This window comes from Capra hircus, chromosome 13, assembly GCF_001704415.2.
Source record: "Capra hircus breed San Clemente chromosome 13, ASM170441v1, whole genome shotgun sequence".
NCBI classification, from domain to species: domain Eukaryota; kingdom Metazoa; phylum Chordata; class Mammalia; order Artiodactyla; family Bovidae; genus Capra; species Capra hircus.
The window spans coordinates 60,717,716-60,730,615 of NC_030820.1; the positions used below are offsets into that span (position 1 = coordinate 60,717,716).

The following is a 12,900-nucleotide window of genomic DNA, read 5'->3' on the forward strand; positions in this document are numbered from 1 at the left end:
GATCATCCTGGCCCCTAATGGGAGTGTAGATTAGAGAGGCAGAGAAGGGAGATTTTCAGGAGAGATACAGTACCCTAGGAGAAGCGGGAGCTGAGAAGCTGGAAAGTGTTGAGGCAGTCAAAGCGCAATTTGGAAAAGAATTTTCAGACACAGAGCATTTCAGGATGGAGTGAGTTTATTAAGAACAAACAGCAGAGATAAGTGGGCACTGTGAGCTCAGTGGGGCGACCTCCTGACAGACCAGGGAAAGTCGACAGTTTTCACGGGTTAATAGTCAATTTTTATAGTCTCAAGACAAAGAAAATTCCTGCTGGACGGTTGGTGTTAGGTGATTGGTTGAAGCGCAATAGGGTGTTTACTGAGTGGGCATCTTTGCTTAATTGGGAGTCAGGAAGCTTGTTAGTGACTATCAGGGGGCTTTGGGCAAGGTTACAAAGGGGCTCAGTCAGCTTCGGAGGTGATCTTGGTTCTGGGCTCTGTTTCTGTGGCCTTGGGGCAAGACTCAATAAAAAGAAGGGGACAGATGCAGCACGTATTAGTATTTTGGCAGCTTAGCTGACTTGCACATAGACTAGATATGGGGAACAGGAAGGAATTCTAGGATGACCCCCAGTTTTCCTGCCTTGAAAATCACTATCTGTGCCTCAGAAGTAAAAGCATGGCTATTTATCCATTCAACAAATATTATTTATTGGGCCCTAGGTTACACATGAAGTATTGCGCCAAAGATGTATGATTTGAGTTTCCCAGAATGTCCCACCCCACAGATAGCTTAAAGAAATGCCTAAAAGAGGGCCTGAAGTCCAGTTCCTCTTCATGTCCCTGGCCTTAACAGCTGTGTGAACCTGGGCAGGTGACCAAATGCCCCAGGGTCTGTTTTCTCATTCATATGGGATCAATTACCACATAGCCCTCTGTTCCTCTACTTGACTTTTTCAAAGCACATGTAGGAAAGAACTCTATCACATTAAAAACCCTGGGAAAATGTAGTTATTAGAGTTAACACATTTAATATCTATGTACTGTTCAGCCTTTGAAAGTGTTAGTTGTTACAAAGCCTAATTTGCCTTAAATGAGTCACGAAGTGACAGTTTTCTAAAACCAATAATAACGTGAAAATGCTGAAATGCACTTCTCACCTTGTCTTTCCTTGCTTAGAACCATTCAGTGGTTCACCAGGGTAGGCAAATTAATGGACAAAAGTGTCCATTCTCTAATTCCTGAAAATTGGGAACGTGTTATGTTATGAGGGAATTAAGGCCACAGATGGAATTGAACTTGCTATCAGCCGACTGTGAGATGGGGAGATTAGCCTGGATTGTTTGGGTGGGTCCAATGGAGCCACCTTGGATTCACGTAAGTGAATCCTTGTAAGTGAAAGAGGGAGGCAGGAGTATAAGAGCCAGAGGGGATGTGATGACAGTAGCAGAGGTCACAGTGGTGTGATTTCTGGCTTCAGGGGGCCATAAGCCAAGGAAGACAAAGAAAGAAAAAGCCTCTCTCCCAGAGCTTCCAGAAGGAACTCAAGCCTGCCAACTCCTTCATTTTAGCTTAGTGAGACCCATTTCAGACTTCTGACCTCAAGAACTATATGCTAATACATTTGTATTGTTTTAAGTCACTCAGTTTACGGTAATTACAGCAGCAGTAGGAACCTAATACACTCAATGTCCTTGGGGAAAAGTACAACCTGCTTAGCAGGGCACACGAAGCCTTGTGGGATCAGGCTTCTGCCACTGTGACTTGGAGCAAATTTCTTAACTTCTACAGGCCTCAGATTTACTGTCTATAAAACGAGGAGGGAAAAAGCCCCTCTAGGTCTGTAGCAAGATTAAAACCGAGGACGTATTTGAAGTATCTACTAGAGAGACTGCACACAGCACATTATCACATTATCATCCTTGTTGTTATTATTATTATTATCACGGAGCAAGTGACAGGGTGTTAGGAGGTCTGGGTTCTACTGCCCTCTCTAGGGCTCTGTTTCCACATCTGTGAAAAAGGAAACAAACAAAAACATACAGGTTTGGCCGTCTCATCATTCCTCTCTTCGCTCTTTCCTGGTCACTGATCTGCATTCACTTCCTCAAATGTGCTTCACTGTCTTCTGGTTTTGTACATGCTGGTCCCTCTTCCTGGAATGCCCTTTCCTTTACCAGATGAACTCCCATTTCCTCCTGAAAGTCTCTACTGACTCCAGTTAGAGTTGGTTAGACCCCACCATTGTGCATTCCCAAAGTATCCTGAATGTCATCTCTCATAGTACTGATTTTCTGTTATTGCTATGGCTTGTTTTTCATTAAAAAAAAAAACAACTGAAAAACAAATTCAGATAAGAATATTTTGACATATTTGCTTCAGCTGGGTTATTTTAAAAATTCCAAATAAACTTGACATAGTTGAAATTTCTTCTTCTCTTTCCTCATCTTTAATTCTTTCCCCACAGGCAACGCTGTCATGAATTGGGTGTACATCTTTCCAGTCTGTGGTTTTAAATTTGTAATACCTATATACCTGTAGCATATAGAATATACTTGTGTATGTGTTTATATTTAACACAAATCATAGCCTTTAAAAATATTTATCCTTCTACAACTTTCTTTTATTGACCCAAAAATAGATGTGGAGGATATTTTTATGTTGATATAGAGCTGGGTCATTAATTTTTATCACTATATAGTATCTTATTATTAAACTATATCACATTTTATTCATCCATCACCATACTAGTGGACATTTAAATCATTTCTAATATTTTCTGCTAATACAAAGAATGTTTTATATTATATGCAAAGAACATCTTTATACATACAACCCTTGCACAAGTGTAACAACTTCTTTAGGGAAGGTTGTCACCTTGCACATTAGCTGCAAAATTAAAGGTAGTTCATAGGTCTTGCAGCTGTATTCAAAGAGTGTATGTTCAGTAGTTGAATTGATGGGTTGTGAGGTGTGCACCCATTCAATTTATAAGATATTGCCAAGTTGCCTTCCAAAGTGTGAATGTACCAGCAGCATATAAAGATTCCTGTTTCCCAACATGCTCACAAACACTTGGCATTGATAAATGTTTTAATATTTTTCTGGTTGATGTAGTTAAAACCATACCTTATAATTATTTTATGTATATATCTCAATTACTTATTAGTGATTTCAGTTTCTTCTACTGAAAGTCCCCAGTTGTGTATTTTATCCACTTTTCTTTTGCAGGTTGTGGGAGAGAGTCTTTTTCTTAATAGTTTGCAAGAGTTCTTTGAATACTATCCCTTTGTTATACAGGTTGAAGATTTTTACTCCTAATCTGTAGCTTGTCTTTTAGTCTGGTTTATAATGTCTTATGTTATATGGCAGAGAAAGCAATACTCCAGTACTCCAGTACTCTTGCCTGAAAAAATCCCATGGACGGAGGAGCCTGGTAGGCTGCAGTCCATGGGGTCGCTAAGAGTCAGACACGACTGAGCGACTTCACTTTCACTTTTCACTTTCCTGCATTGGAGAAGGAAATGGCAGCCCACTCCAGTGTTCTTGCCTGGAGAGTCCCAGGGACGGGGGAGCCTGGTGGGCTCCCATCTATGGAGTTGCACAGAGTCAGACACGACTGAAGTGACTTCGCAGCAACAGCAGTGTTAAATGGCAGTTTAAATTTTGAGAAAGTCACAGATCAGTTTTTACCTTATAAGTTGTGGTTTATTAAAAAAATCATACTCCACAGTTGATCTTTGAATAACATGAATTTGAACTGGGCATGTCCACTTATTTTTCAATAAAAGCATAATACAGTACTATACAATCAGAGATTGGTTGAATCCAAGGTTGTGGAACCGTCTGCAAGAAGGGCCAAGTGTCATGTTATAGGTGGTTTTTCAACTGCTTAGGGGTTGGTGCCCCTAAGTCCTGCATCATTCAAGGGTCAGTTGTTGTCTGAAATACTTGCTTGCCGTATTTATTCTTTAATCTACTTGAATCAGGCATCAATTTTTTACTCCTATGGAAAGCCAGTTTCTCAGTGCCATTTATTGAGTTCTCCACCATTTCCCTACGGATTTATGATTCTACCTCTATCGTACATCAGTACAGAAAAACCTGTGTCTGTTTCTAGGATCCCTATTGTATTCCATTAATATTTGCCTCTTTGCACCATATGTGACTTGATAAGCAGAGAAATAGCTCCCTTCCCCAACACATAAATTTTGTTGTTTGGGTTTGAAAATTGCTCTCAAAAATTCTGATTAGATTTGGGAAAATGTATGTCTTTATGATATTGAGTCTTCCCATCCATGAACATGGTATATCCCTCCACATATGCAGGCCTTCTTTAATGTCCTTCAATAACGTTTTGTAATTTTCTCTATGAGAATATTAACTCCACAGTCTTTATTAGTTTTGTTCACTGTTGTATCCTCAGAGTCAAGAATGAGCCAGGACATAACAGTAGATGTTTAATAAAAATTTGTTGTTTGATGAAATGTCTTTCATATATTTTGTTAGATATATTCCTACATATTTTTATTGCTATAAAATAACAACAACAAAAATTTTTAAATAGTTTCTAATCAGCAATATAGATATAGACATCCCTGGTGGCTCAGATAGTAAAGTGTCTGTCTACAATGTGGGAGACCTGGGTTCAATCCCTGGGTTGGGAAGTTCCCTGGAGAAGGAAATGGCAACCCACTCCAGTATTCTTGCCTAGAAAATCCCATGGATGGAGGAGCCTGGTGTCCATGGGGTTGCAAAGAGTTGGACACAACTGAGCGACTTCATTTTGTTTTCTATATAGATCCTGGGGCAGTGGGAAGTAAGGCAAGGAAGGACATGGAGCCAGTACAGGGCGCAGTGAGGAATAAATGGCCCGGTTATAGGCAGGGGAGAGACAAGATCAGGGTTGTGTTTTTTTTTTTTTTACAAATCCATACTTTTATTTATTTTCAAGAAGTTTAAATTCTCGAAGGGTACAGCATCACACGAACTCTGTGTCCAATGGCCTTAGCAGGAAGGTTGCTTCGGAATTTGGCACGAACCATGCCATTGTTTCCATGAGCTCGAGTGATCTTTCCCCAGATTACTCTGGTTTTGTTAGATTTTCCACCAGGAGTTACTGTGTTGTTCTTTGCTTTGTACACAGAAGCACATCTCTTGCCTAAATAGAATTCAGTTTCATCTCGAGCATATACACCTTCAATTTTCAGGAGAGCAGTGTGTTCCCTTTGGTTCCGTAGACCCCGTTTATAGCCAGCAGAAATTGCCTTGGACCACAGCCTTCCAGACATGTTTGTCATTTTAGAAGTCCGTTCCCAGCAGGCCGGAGCACCCATTCTCGGAGGTCAGGGAACCAGCACCATCAGTCCCTTATCTCCTCCATCCTGTCCTCCCTGTTGCCCACTTATTTGCCCCCAAACAGGGTTGTGTTTTAAAGAGCTCTTTGCCAACAGTGCAAAGAATGAACTGGAATGGATAGGGCAAAGTGGGCACTCCTAGAGCGTCAGGAGGCTACTGCAGACATTGAGGTGAGTCCTGGCACTGAGTTGGTGCCTAAGAATTAGAGTGACTGAGAGAGATCAAGAGTGATCTGGCCACTGATTGGCCACGTGAGCAACTGACCAGGTGACTGTGAGCGACCGAGTAAGGAAACCTAGAACCACTGCATTGACCAAAAGCTGACAACTTTTCAAGATGCAGGTCTATTAGGTCAACCGAAGTGCAGCCGGAGGAGACACGAGGAGTAAGTGCCCTCGGTTGGCAGCCAGTCTCCGGCTAGGTTGCGGTGGCTTAGGGCTGAGGGAGAAAGTTTTAGGGATTAGAGGAGTCTGGGCCGCCTTGGCACGCAACGGCTTCTGAGCTGGGGTTTGTGAGTTGCGCGGAAAGGAGTTTCCTAACCTCATCCAATCAGAACGGCAGAGCCCTCCCTCCGTCGCCTTGGCAACGGGACGCTAAGGCTGTAGCCAGACAAAGTGGCTGTTTGGATCGCGCCCTGGGGAATCCTATCATGTCACGACCGAAGGTAGGCATGCCCCTCGATCCAAATGGTTCATCGTCCCTAGAGAGGGAGAGAAATCGCAGAGGGGTTCAGAAGTTGAGGAGTCCTCGTGGAGGGATTCCCGTTAGGAAGGAAGAAAATGTCGCGTTCCGGGAAAAAACTACAAGTCCCGGCATCCTGCGCAACGCCGGAGTTTCAGCGCGAGTTTAAGAAACCTGGTTTGGCAGCCAGAAATTTATGAAACTCTAGGATTCTAGACTATAGTCAGCGGTTTTTATGACTCCGTGGAAAGCTCAGAATTACAGATTTTCTGATCTGGAAAAGCTCTTTAGAGATCTATTTACCCCGTCGGCCGCTTGCAACTTTCTCATCCATCCGTCCCCCAAACGCTCATTAGTGTTTTTTCCGAGGCCAGCCCAATACTAGAGGGCAGGACAAGCCCCTGCCCTCTAGGTGTACACAGACCAACGCCCCCATTTCAAAAGTGGTAGAGATTTCTAATCTGGGAAAGATTAGACCCAGGGAAAAGAATGAATTACTCTAGAATCCAGCTGTCCCACCCCGGCTTGCTTTTTACCCCGTGTTCCACCTCCGAAGAATGGCACTTCTATTTCTCTATTTCGATCCCTGGGTTGGGAAGATGCCCTGGAGAAGGGAATGGCTACCACGGACTGGAGAATTCCATGGACTGTAAGAGTTGGACACGACTGAGCGACTTTCACTTTCAGAGCAAAAAAATAAGTGATTATCTTGGGCCCACCCAAATAATCCAGGATAATGTCTCTATTTTCAAGTCAGTTGATTCCAAACCTTCAACCTTAATTTCCCTTTGCCATGCAATCCCGAGTGGCACAGTGGTAAAGAATCTCACCTGCCAATGCAGGAGACGTTGGTGATATGGGTTCCATCCTTGGGTCAGGAAGATTCCCTAAGCTCGGTAGACAGAGGAGCCTGGCTAGCTACAGTCCCTGCGGTCCCAAAGAATTGGTCATCACTGAACACACAGGCACCTAACATATTTACAGGTTCCGGGGATTAGGACATGGACACATTTTGAGGGAGCTTTATTCTGTTTACCATCAAATAATTGGAAAGTGAAAATTTACAATGCATCACAAAATCAAATGTCTAAAAATACATGTAATTAAACATGTTCAAAACTTCTATACTGAAAACTAGAAAACAGTGGAAAGAAATTGAAAACTTAGATTAATAGAGATAGATCATATTCATGGAATAATGTACTCAATCGTTTATGATGTCACTTCTTCCCAAAATGATCTGTACGTTCATTATAATCCCAATAAAAATTCCAATATACTCTTTTGATAGAAGTTAGCAAGCAGATCCTAAAATTAATATTGAAGTCCAGAGGACCTCAACTTGTAAGACAATCTTGAAAAAATTTGACTTACTCTACTTGATTTCAAGATTTACTAAAAATCTATGGTAATTAAGGCAGTGTGGTAGGGACATAAGAGTAGACAAATAAGTCAATAGAACAAAATAGAGTCTAGAGTTAGACCCACATATACATAGCCAATTGAATTTTGACAAAAGAGGCAGACAATTCAGTGAGAAACGGGAAATTTTTTTCAAGCAAAGACTCTGGAGCAACTGTGTAACATACATAAACATGTGAGGATATAAAAGATGTTATGAAAAAAGATTAGAACACTTGACTAGGGGAATTAGAGGGGCTTGATTGAAACAGGATAAAATTACCCTTGCTTTTGTGGGAGGCTTACTTCTGCAGGTTTTGTAAAACAGTAACCTCTAGCCCTTTCTACTGTCTTTTTGAGGGGTAGCATTGTGTAGTTGGAGAAGGCGATGGCACCTCACTCCAGTACTCCTGCCTGGAAAATCCCATGGAGGAGAAGCCTGGTAGGCTGCAGTCCATGGGGTCACTAAGAGTCGGACACGACTGAGCGACTTCACTTTCACTTTTCACTTTCATGCATTGGAGAAGGAAATGGCAACCCACTCCAGTGTTCTTGCCTGGAGAATCTCAGGGACGGGGGAGCCTGATGGGCTGCCATCTATGGGGTCGCATAGAGTCGGACACGACTGAAGCGACTTAGCAGCAGCAGCAGCATTGTGTAGTAGGGGCTTCCCTGATAGCTTAGCTGGTAAAGAATTCACCTTCAGTGGAAGAGACCCAGTTCAATTCCTGGGTCAGGAAGATGCCCTGGAGAAGGGATAAGCTACCCACTCCAGTATTATTGGGTTTCTCTGGTGGCTCATATAGTAAACAATCTGCCTGCAGTGCAGAAGACCTGGGTTCAATCCCTGAGTTGGAAAGATCCCCTGGAGGAGGGCATGGCAACTCACTCCAGTATTCCTTCCTGAAGAATCTCCATGGACAGAGGAGCCTGGTGGGCCACAGGCCATGGGGTCACAAAGAGTCGGACATGACTGAGCAACTAAGCACAGCACAGCATTGTGTGGTAGGCAGAATTCTAAGATGGCCCCCAGGATTCCCAGCTTGGGTGTACACACTTTGTATAATGCCCTCCCCTTGAGTGTTGATGGAGCCTGTGGCTTTGATGGGATAGTTATTACCATGTTATATGAGCCTCCATCATAGCCAGCTTGGAGTGGGAGAAGGGTTGGAATCAGAGGGATATGCTTTTGTTGGCCTGGAAGAAAGTAAGCATCCATGTTTTGAATTGCCTAAGGGGGCCACTTCAAAAGGAACTGCAAGCAGCCTCTAGGAGCTGAGAGCAGTCCCAACCAATGACTAGCAAATAAACAGGGACCTCAGTTGTACAACCCCAAATAACAATTCTGCCAACAATCTGGATGATCTTGGAAGAGGACCCCAAGCCCTAGAGGAGAAACATAACCACAGCCATCACCTTGATGGTAGCCTTGCAAGACCTGAGCAGAAGATCCAGCTAAGATGTGCCCAGACTGACTCCTGGTCCAAGGAAGCTGTGAGACATAGATCTGCACTGCTTTAAGCTACTAGCTGCTACTGCTAAGTTGCTTCAGTCGTGTCCGACTCTGTGCGACCCCATGGACGGCAGCCTATCAGGCTCCTCTGTCCCTGGGATTCTCCAGGCAAGAATACTGGAGTGGGTTGCCATTTCCTTCTCCAATGCATGAAAGTGAAAAGTGAAAGTGAAGTCGCTCAGTCGTGCCCGACTCTTAGCGACCTCATGGACTGCAGCCTACCAGGCTTCTCCGTCCATGGGATTTTCCAGGCAAGAGTACTGGAGTGGGTTGCCATTGCCTTCTCCGTTAAGCTACTATGTTTGTGGTAATTTGTTATGCAGCAATAGAAGACTAATACAGATGGCACATCTGTCCAAGGTGCATAGGTCATCTTGCATAAAACCAATTTCTGATTCTCCTTTCACACCTGCCTTAGGGATCAGTCATACCAGGACTGAGGATCAAACTGTTTTGGACATAGTTGTAGGAGAATAATACCCCAAATACCCTTTGAGGATTTGGAAAGTCCATTTTGAGTCAAAGCAATTAACATTGCTCTGAGTCATTAACCCAGCTCCTCCTGAATCATGGGTCTAATCAAACACTCAATGTTACAGAAGGTCCAGATCCTACTGAGTTCAGCCCTCATACTGGGGATCATGGTTGGACATTTGAAACACTTAAAACTGGGTATTCACTATACGGTCTAGGAGTAAGCCTAGAGTGATGTGAACCCTTGGATCCTTGGGGGTTCATTCCAAGGACCAAGTTTCTGAGTACATGCTAACCAGTGAGAACTTTGGCAGGCTAAACCTTCTTGTCATAGCATCTGTGCAGTGCTGAGTCTGATAGTTTGAACATTTTAATATCTGCAGTAAGTTGAGCTGAAAAAACAGAATGCAAATGCATAAAATTATATCACTTTCATTTTCTCATTACAGAATCAAAATTACAAGGGCCATGGATTGCCAAAAGGAAAAGAACGGTGAGTGGTCCCACCCAGTCCAATAAACCCAGAACTAATTGCTGCCTTCCTTCCTTCCTTCCCTTTGTCCGTCTCTCCCTTCCCCCTTCTTTACTTTAATAATAACAAACAGTTAGCAAGCACTTGCCAGGCCCTGGGCGTGTTGCCTCACTTGCTTATCTCAATGAATCCTGACCACAATCCTTTGCAGTAGATACTACTGTTCTGTCCATTTTACAGATGGGGAGACAAACTCAGAGAAGCTGTTACTTGGTCAAGACTGAAGGATCTGTTAGTGACAGAGCTTGTTGGACTCCACAGACCATGTTGTATCTGCCTCGTTCAACAGCCATGTGAAATGGACTTGATAACTCAAATGACAAATCCATTCTAAACTTCTGCACCACTCTGCAACAGTAACCTGGGTGCAGAACTCAGCACCTTTTTGGATTTCTTAAACAGAATCCACATGCACAAAGCAGAAGTGAGCAATGCAGACTTCACTGAAGATTTTTGTGGGGAGTTAAGGAGGTAGTTACATTGCACACACCATGGCAGTTCTTTTAGAATTTTCTTATTTCATTTAGATGTTTCTATTTTTTCTAAAGTCCTTCCTGACTACACCGTTACTGGGGAGGGCATGCATGGTCTCTGAACTTTCTCTCATGCAGCACCCTTCTTCTTTGCTTTCTGTCTATATGTACTGACTCCTTTCCACCAATTTTAAACCTTTCACTCTTGCACATAGAGCAATTCCACTACGTTCCAGATCCTGGCCCCAAATTTACACATCTGCTCCCACCTCAACAAAACAAAGAGCACTTCTGATAACAGAACCCATCCATCTGTTTTATTCAGTTCAGTCACTCAGTCGCGGCCGACTCTTTCTGACCCATGGGCTGCAGCATGCCAGGCTTCCCTGTCTATCACCAGCTCCCATTGGTGATGTATGTTGCCATGGATTTCATGTATGTTATATTGTTTGATATTGTCCTGTAAGGCCCTGAGATGTCTTTTTCTAAATTTTTTCTTTCTCTAATTCAGATTGAATAATTTCTATTGTCCTGTCTTCAAATTTACTATCTTTCAATTGTTTTCTAGCTTTACTGAGATATAATTGGCATATAGTATTGTGTAAATTTAAAGTGTATAATGTGATGATTTGATACACATATATATTGTAAAATGTTTACCACAGTAAGGTTAGTCAACGCATCTTTACCTCACATAATTACCATTTTGTTGTTGTTGTTATGGTGAGAACACTTAAGATCCACTCTTAACAACTTTCAAGCATATCATACAGTATAGTTACCATGCTATACACTAGATCCTCAGAGCTCATTTCTCTTATAACCGGAAATTTGTACCCTTTGACTAACATTACTGTCCTTTCTTCGATAATGTCCAATCACCTATTAAATTTATCCTGTGAATTTTTAGTTTCAGATAACTGTAATTTTCAGTTTTAGATTTTTCCATCTTGGTTCCTTTTTAGACTTTCAATATCTTTTCTGCAATAACTCATATATTTACTTATTATATCCATCTTTTCATATAAATTCTTTAACATATTTATAGTATCTATGTAAAGTCTTAATCTTATAACTCCAATAATTGGGTCATTTATGAGTTTATCTCAATTGGCTGTTTTTCCTCTTGATTATGCATTACATTTTTCTGCTTTATTATTGCATGTCTTATATATTTTATATTCCATTCTGCACATTGTGTATAAAAAATAGTGAAGACCAAAAAAATTACGTACACCCACTTCCACACCCTCGTATATTTGTGTACATGTGTTTGTGTGCAAGCATACATCCTTTTATTATACTTTGGTTTGTTGCACTTTACAGATACTATGTGTTTTTTTTTTTTTTTTTCACAAATTGAAGGTTTGTGGCAACCCTGCATTGACCAAGTCTATTTGTGCCGTTTTCCAGCAGAATTTTCTGCCTTTGTGTCTGTGTCACACTTTTGTAATTTTCAACATTTCAAAGTTTTCATTATTATTATATTTATTATGAGAATCTATGATCAGTGATCTTTGATGTTACTACTACACCACACTGAAGACTCAAAGGACAGCATTTTTTTTTAATTAAGTATTTTTAAATTTTTAAATTTACATATTTATTCATCTTACTGTTTGTTGTGCTAGGTCTTTGTTGCTGCACATGGGCTTTCTCTAGTTGTGGCCAGTGGGGACCACTCTTCGCTGTGGTGCTCAGCCTTCTCTTGCTGCTGAGCACAGGCTCTAGGCACGTGGGCCTCAGTAGTTGTGAATCAAGGGCTTAGTTGCTCCAAGGCATGTGGATCTTCTGAGACCAGGGGTTGAAATCGTGTACCCTGCACTGGTAGGCAGATGCTTAACCACTGGACCACCAGGAAAGTCCCAGCAATAAAATGTTTTTAAATTAAGTTATGTCCACTTTTAAAGAGACCCAATGCTATTGCACACTTAACAGACTACAGTATAAACATAACTTGTTATATGCGCTGGGAGCATGGGTTGGATCAAAGCTTTAATACACTGACTTCCTCTCGAGCCTAGCCTCCTGTACTGCCATTTTGAGCTTGTTAGTATCTGATATTGGAGAAGGCAATGGCACCCCACTCCAGTACTCTTGCCTGGAAAATCCCATGGATGGATGAGCCTGGTAGGCTGCAGTCCATGGGGTCGCGAAGAGTCGGACACGACTGAGCGACTTCACTTTGACTTTTCACTTTCATACATTGGAAAAGGAAATGGCAACCCACTCCAGTGTTCTTGCCTAGAGAATCCCAGGGACGGGGAAGCCTGGTGGGCTGCCATCTATGGGGTTGCACAGAGTCAGACACGACTGAAGCGACTTAGAAGCAGCAGCAGCAGTATCTGACCTGGGAGGAGATTGGACTGCAGTTGTTTGTTTGTTTGTGGGATTGATTGTTTTTGTTCACTTTGGGATTCAACTCTGGCAGGGCTGCTGGAATGCAAGCACCATGTGCAGAAGTCTGGGTTTTCTCTCAGCTTTACTGT

The 12,900-nt window shown here is 42.2% G+C and overlaps 1 protein-coding gene and 1 pseudogene across 1 annotated transcript in view; one reads left to right on the top strand and one right to left on the bottom strand.

Annotated features, from left to right (window-relative positions):
• Positions 4,922 to 5,330, bottom strand: LOC102183156 (annotated as a pseudogene).
• Positions 5,909 to 12,900, top strand: part of TTLL9 (tubulin tyrosine ligase like 9) — a 48,451-nt gene continuing 41,459 nt past the window's right edge. The window contains exons 1-2 of the mRNA XM_005688368.2: positions 5,909 to 6,001; positions 9,856 to 9,899. Coding sequence (XP_005688425.1) covers positions 5,987 to 6,001; positions 9,856 to 9,899 — 59 coding nt within the window. The 5' untranslated portion in view covers positions 5,909 to 5,986. The remainder of the gene's footprint in view (positions 6,002 to 9,855; positions 9,900 to 12,900) is intronic.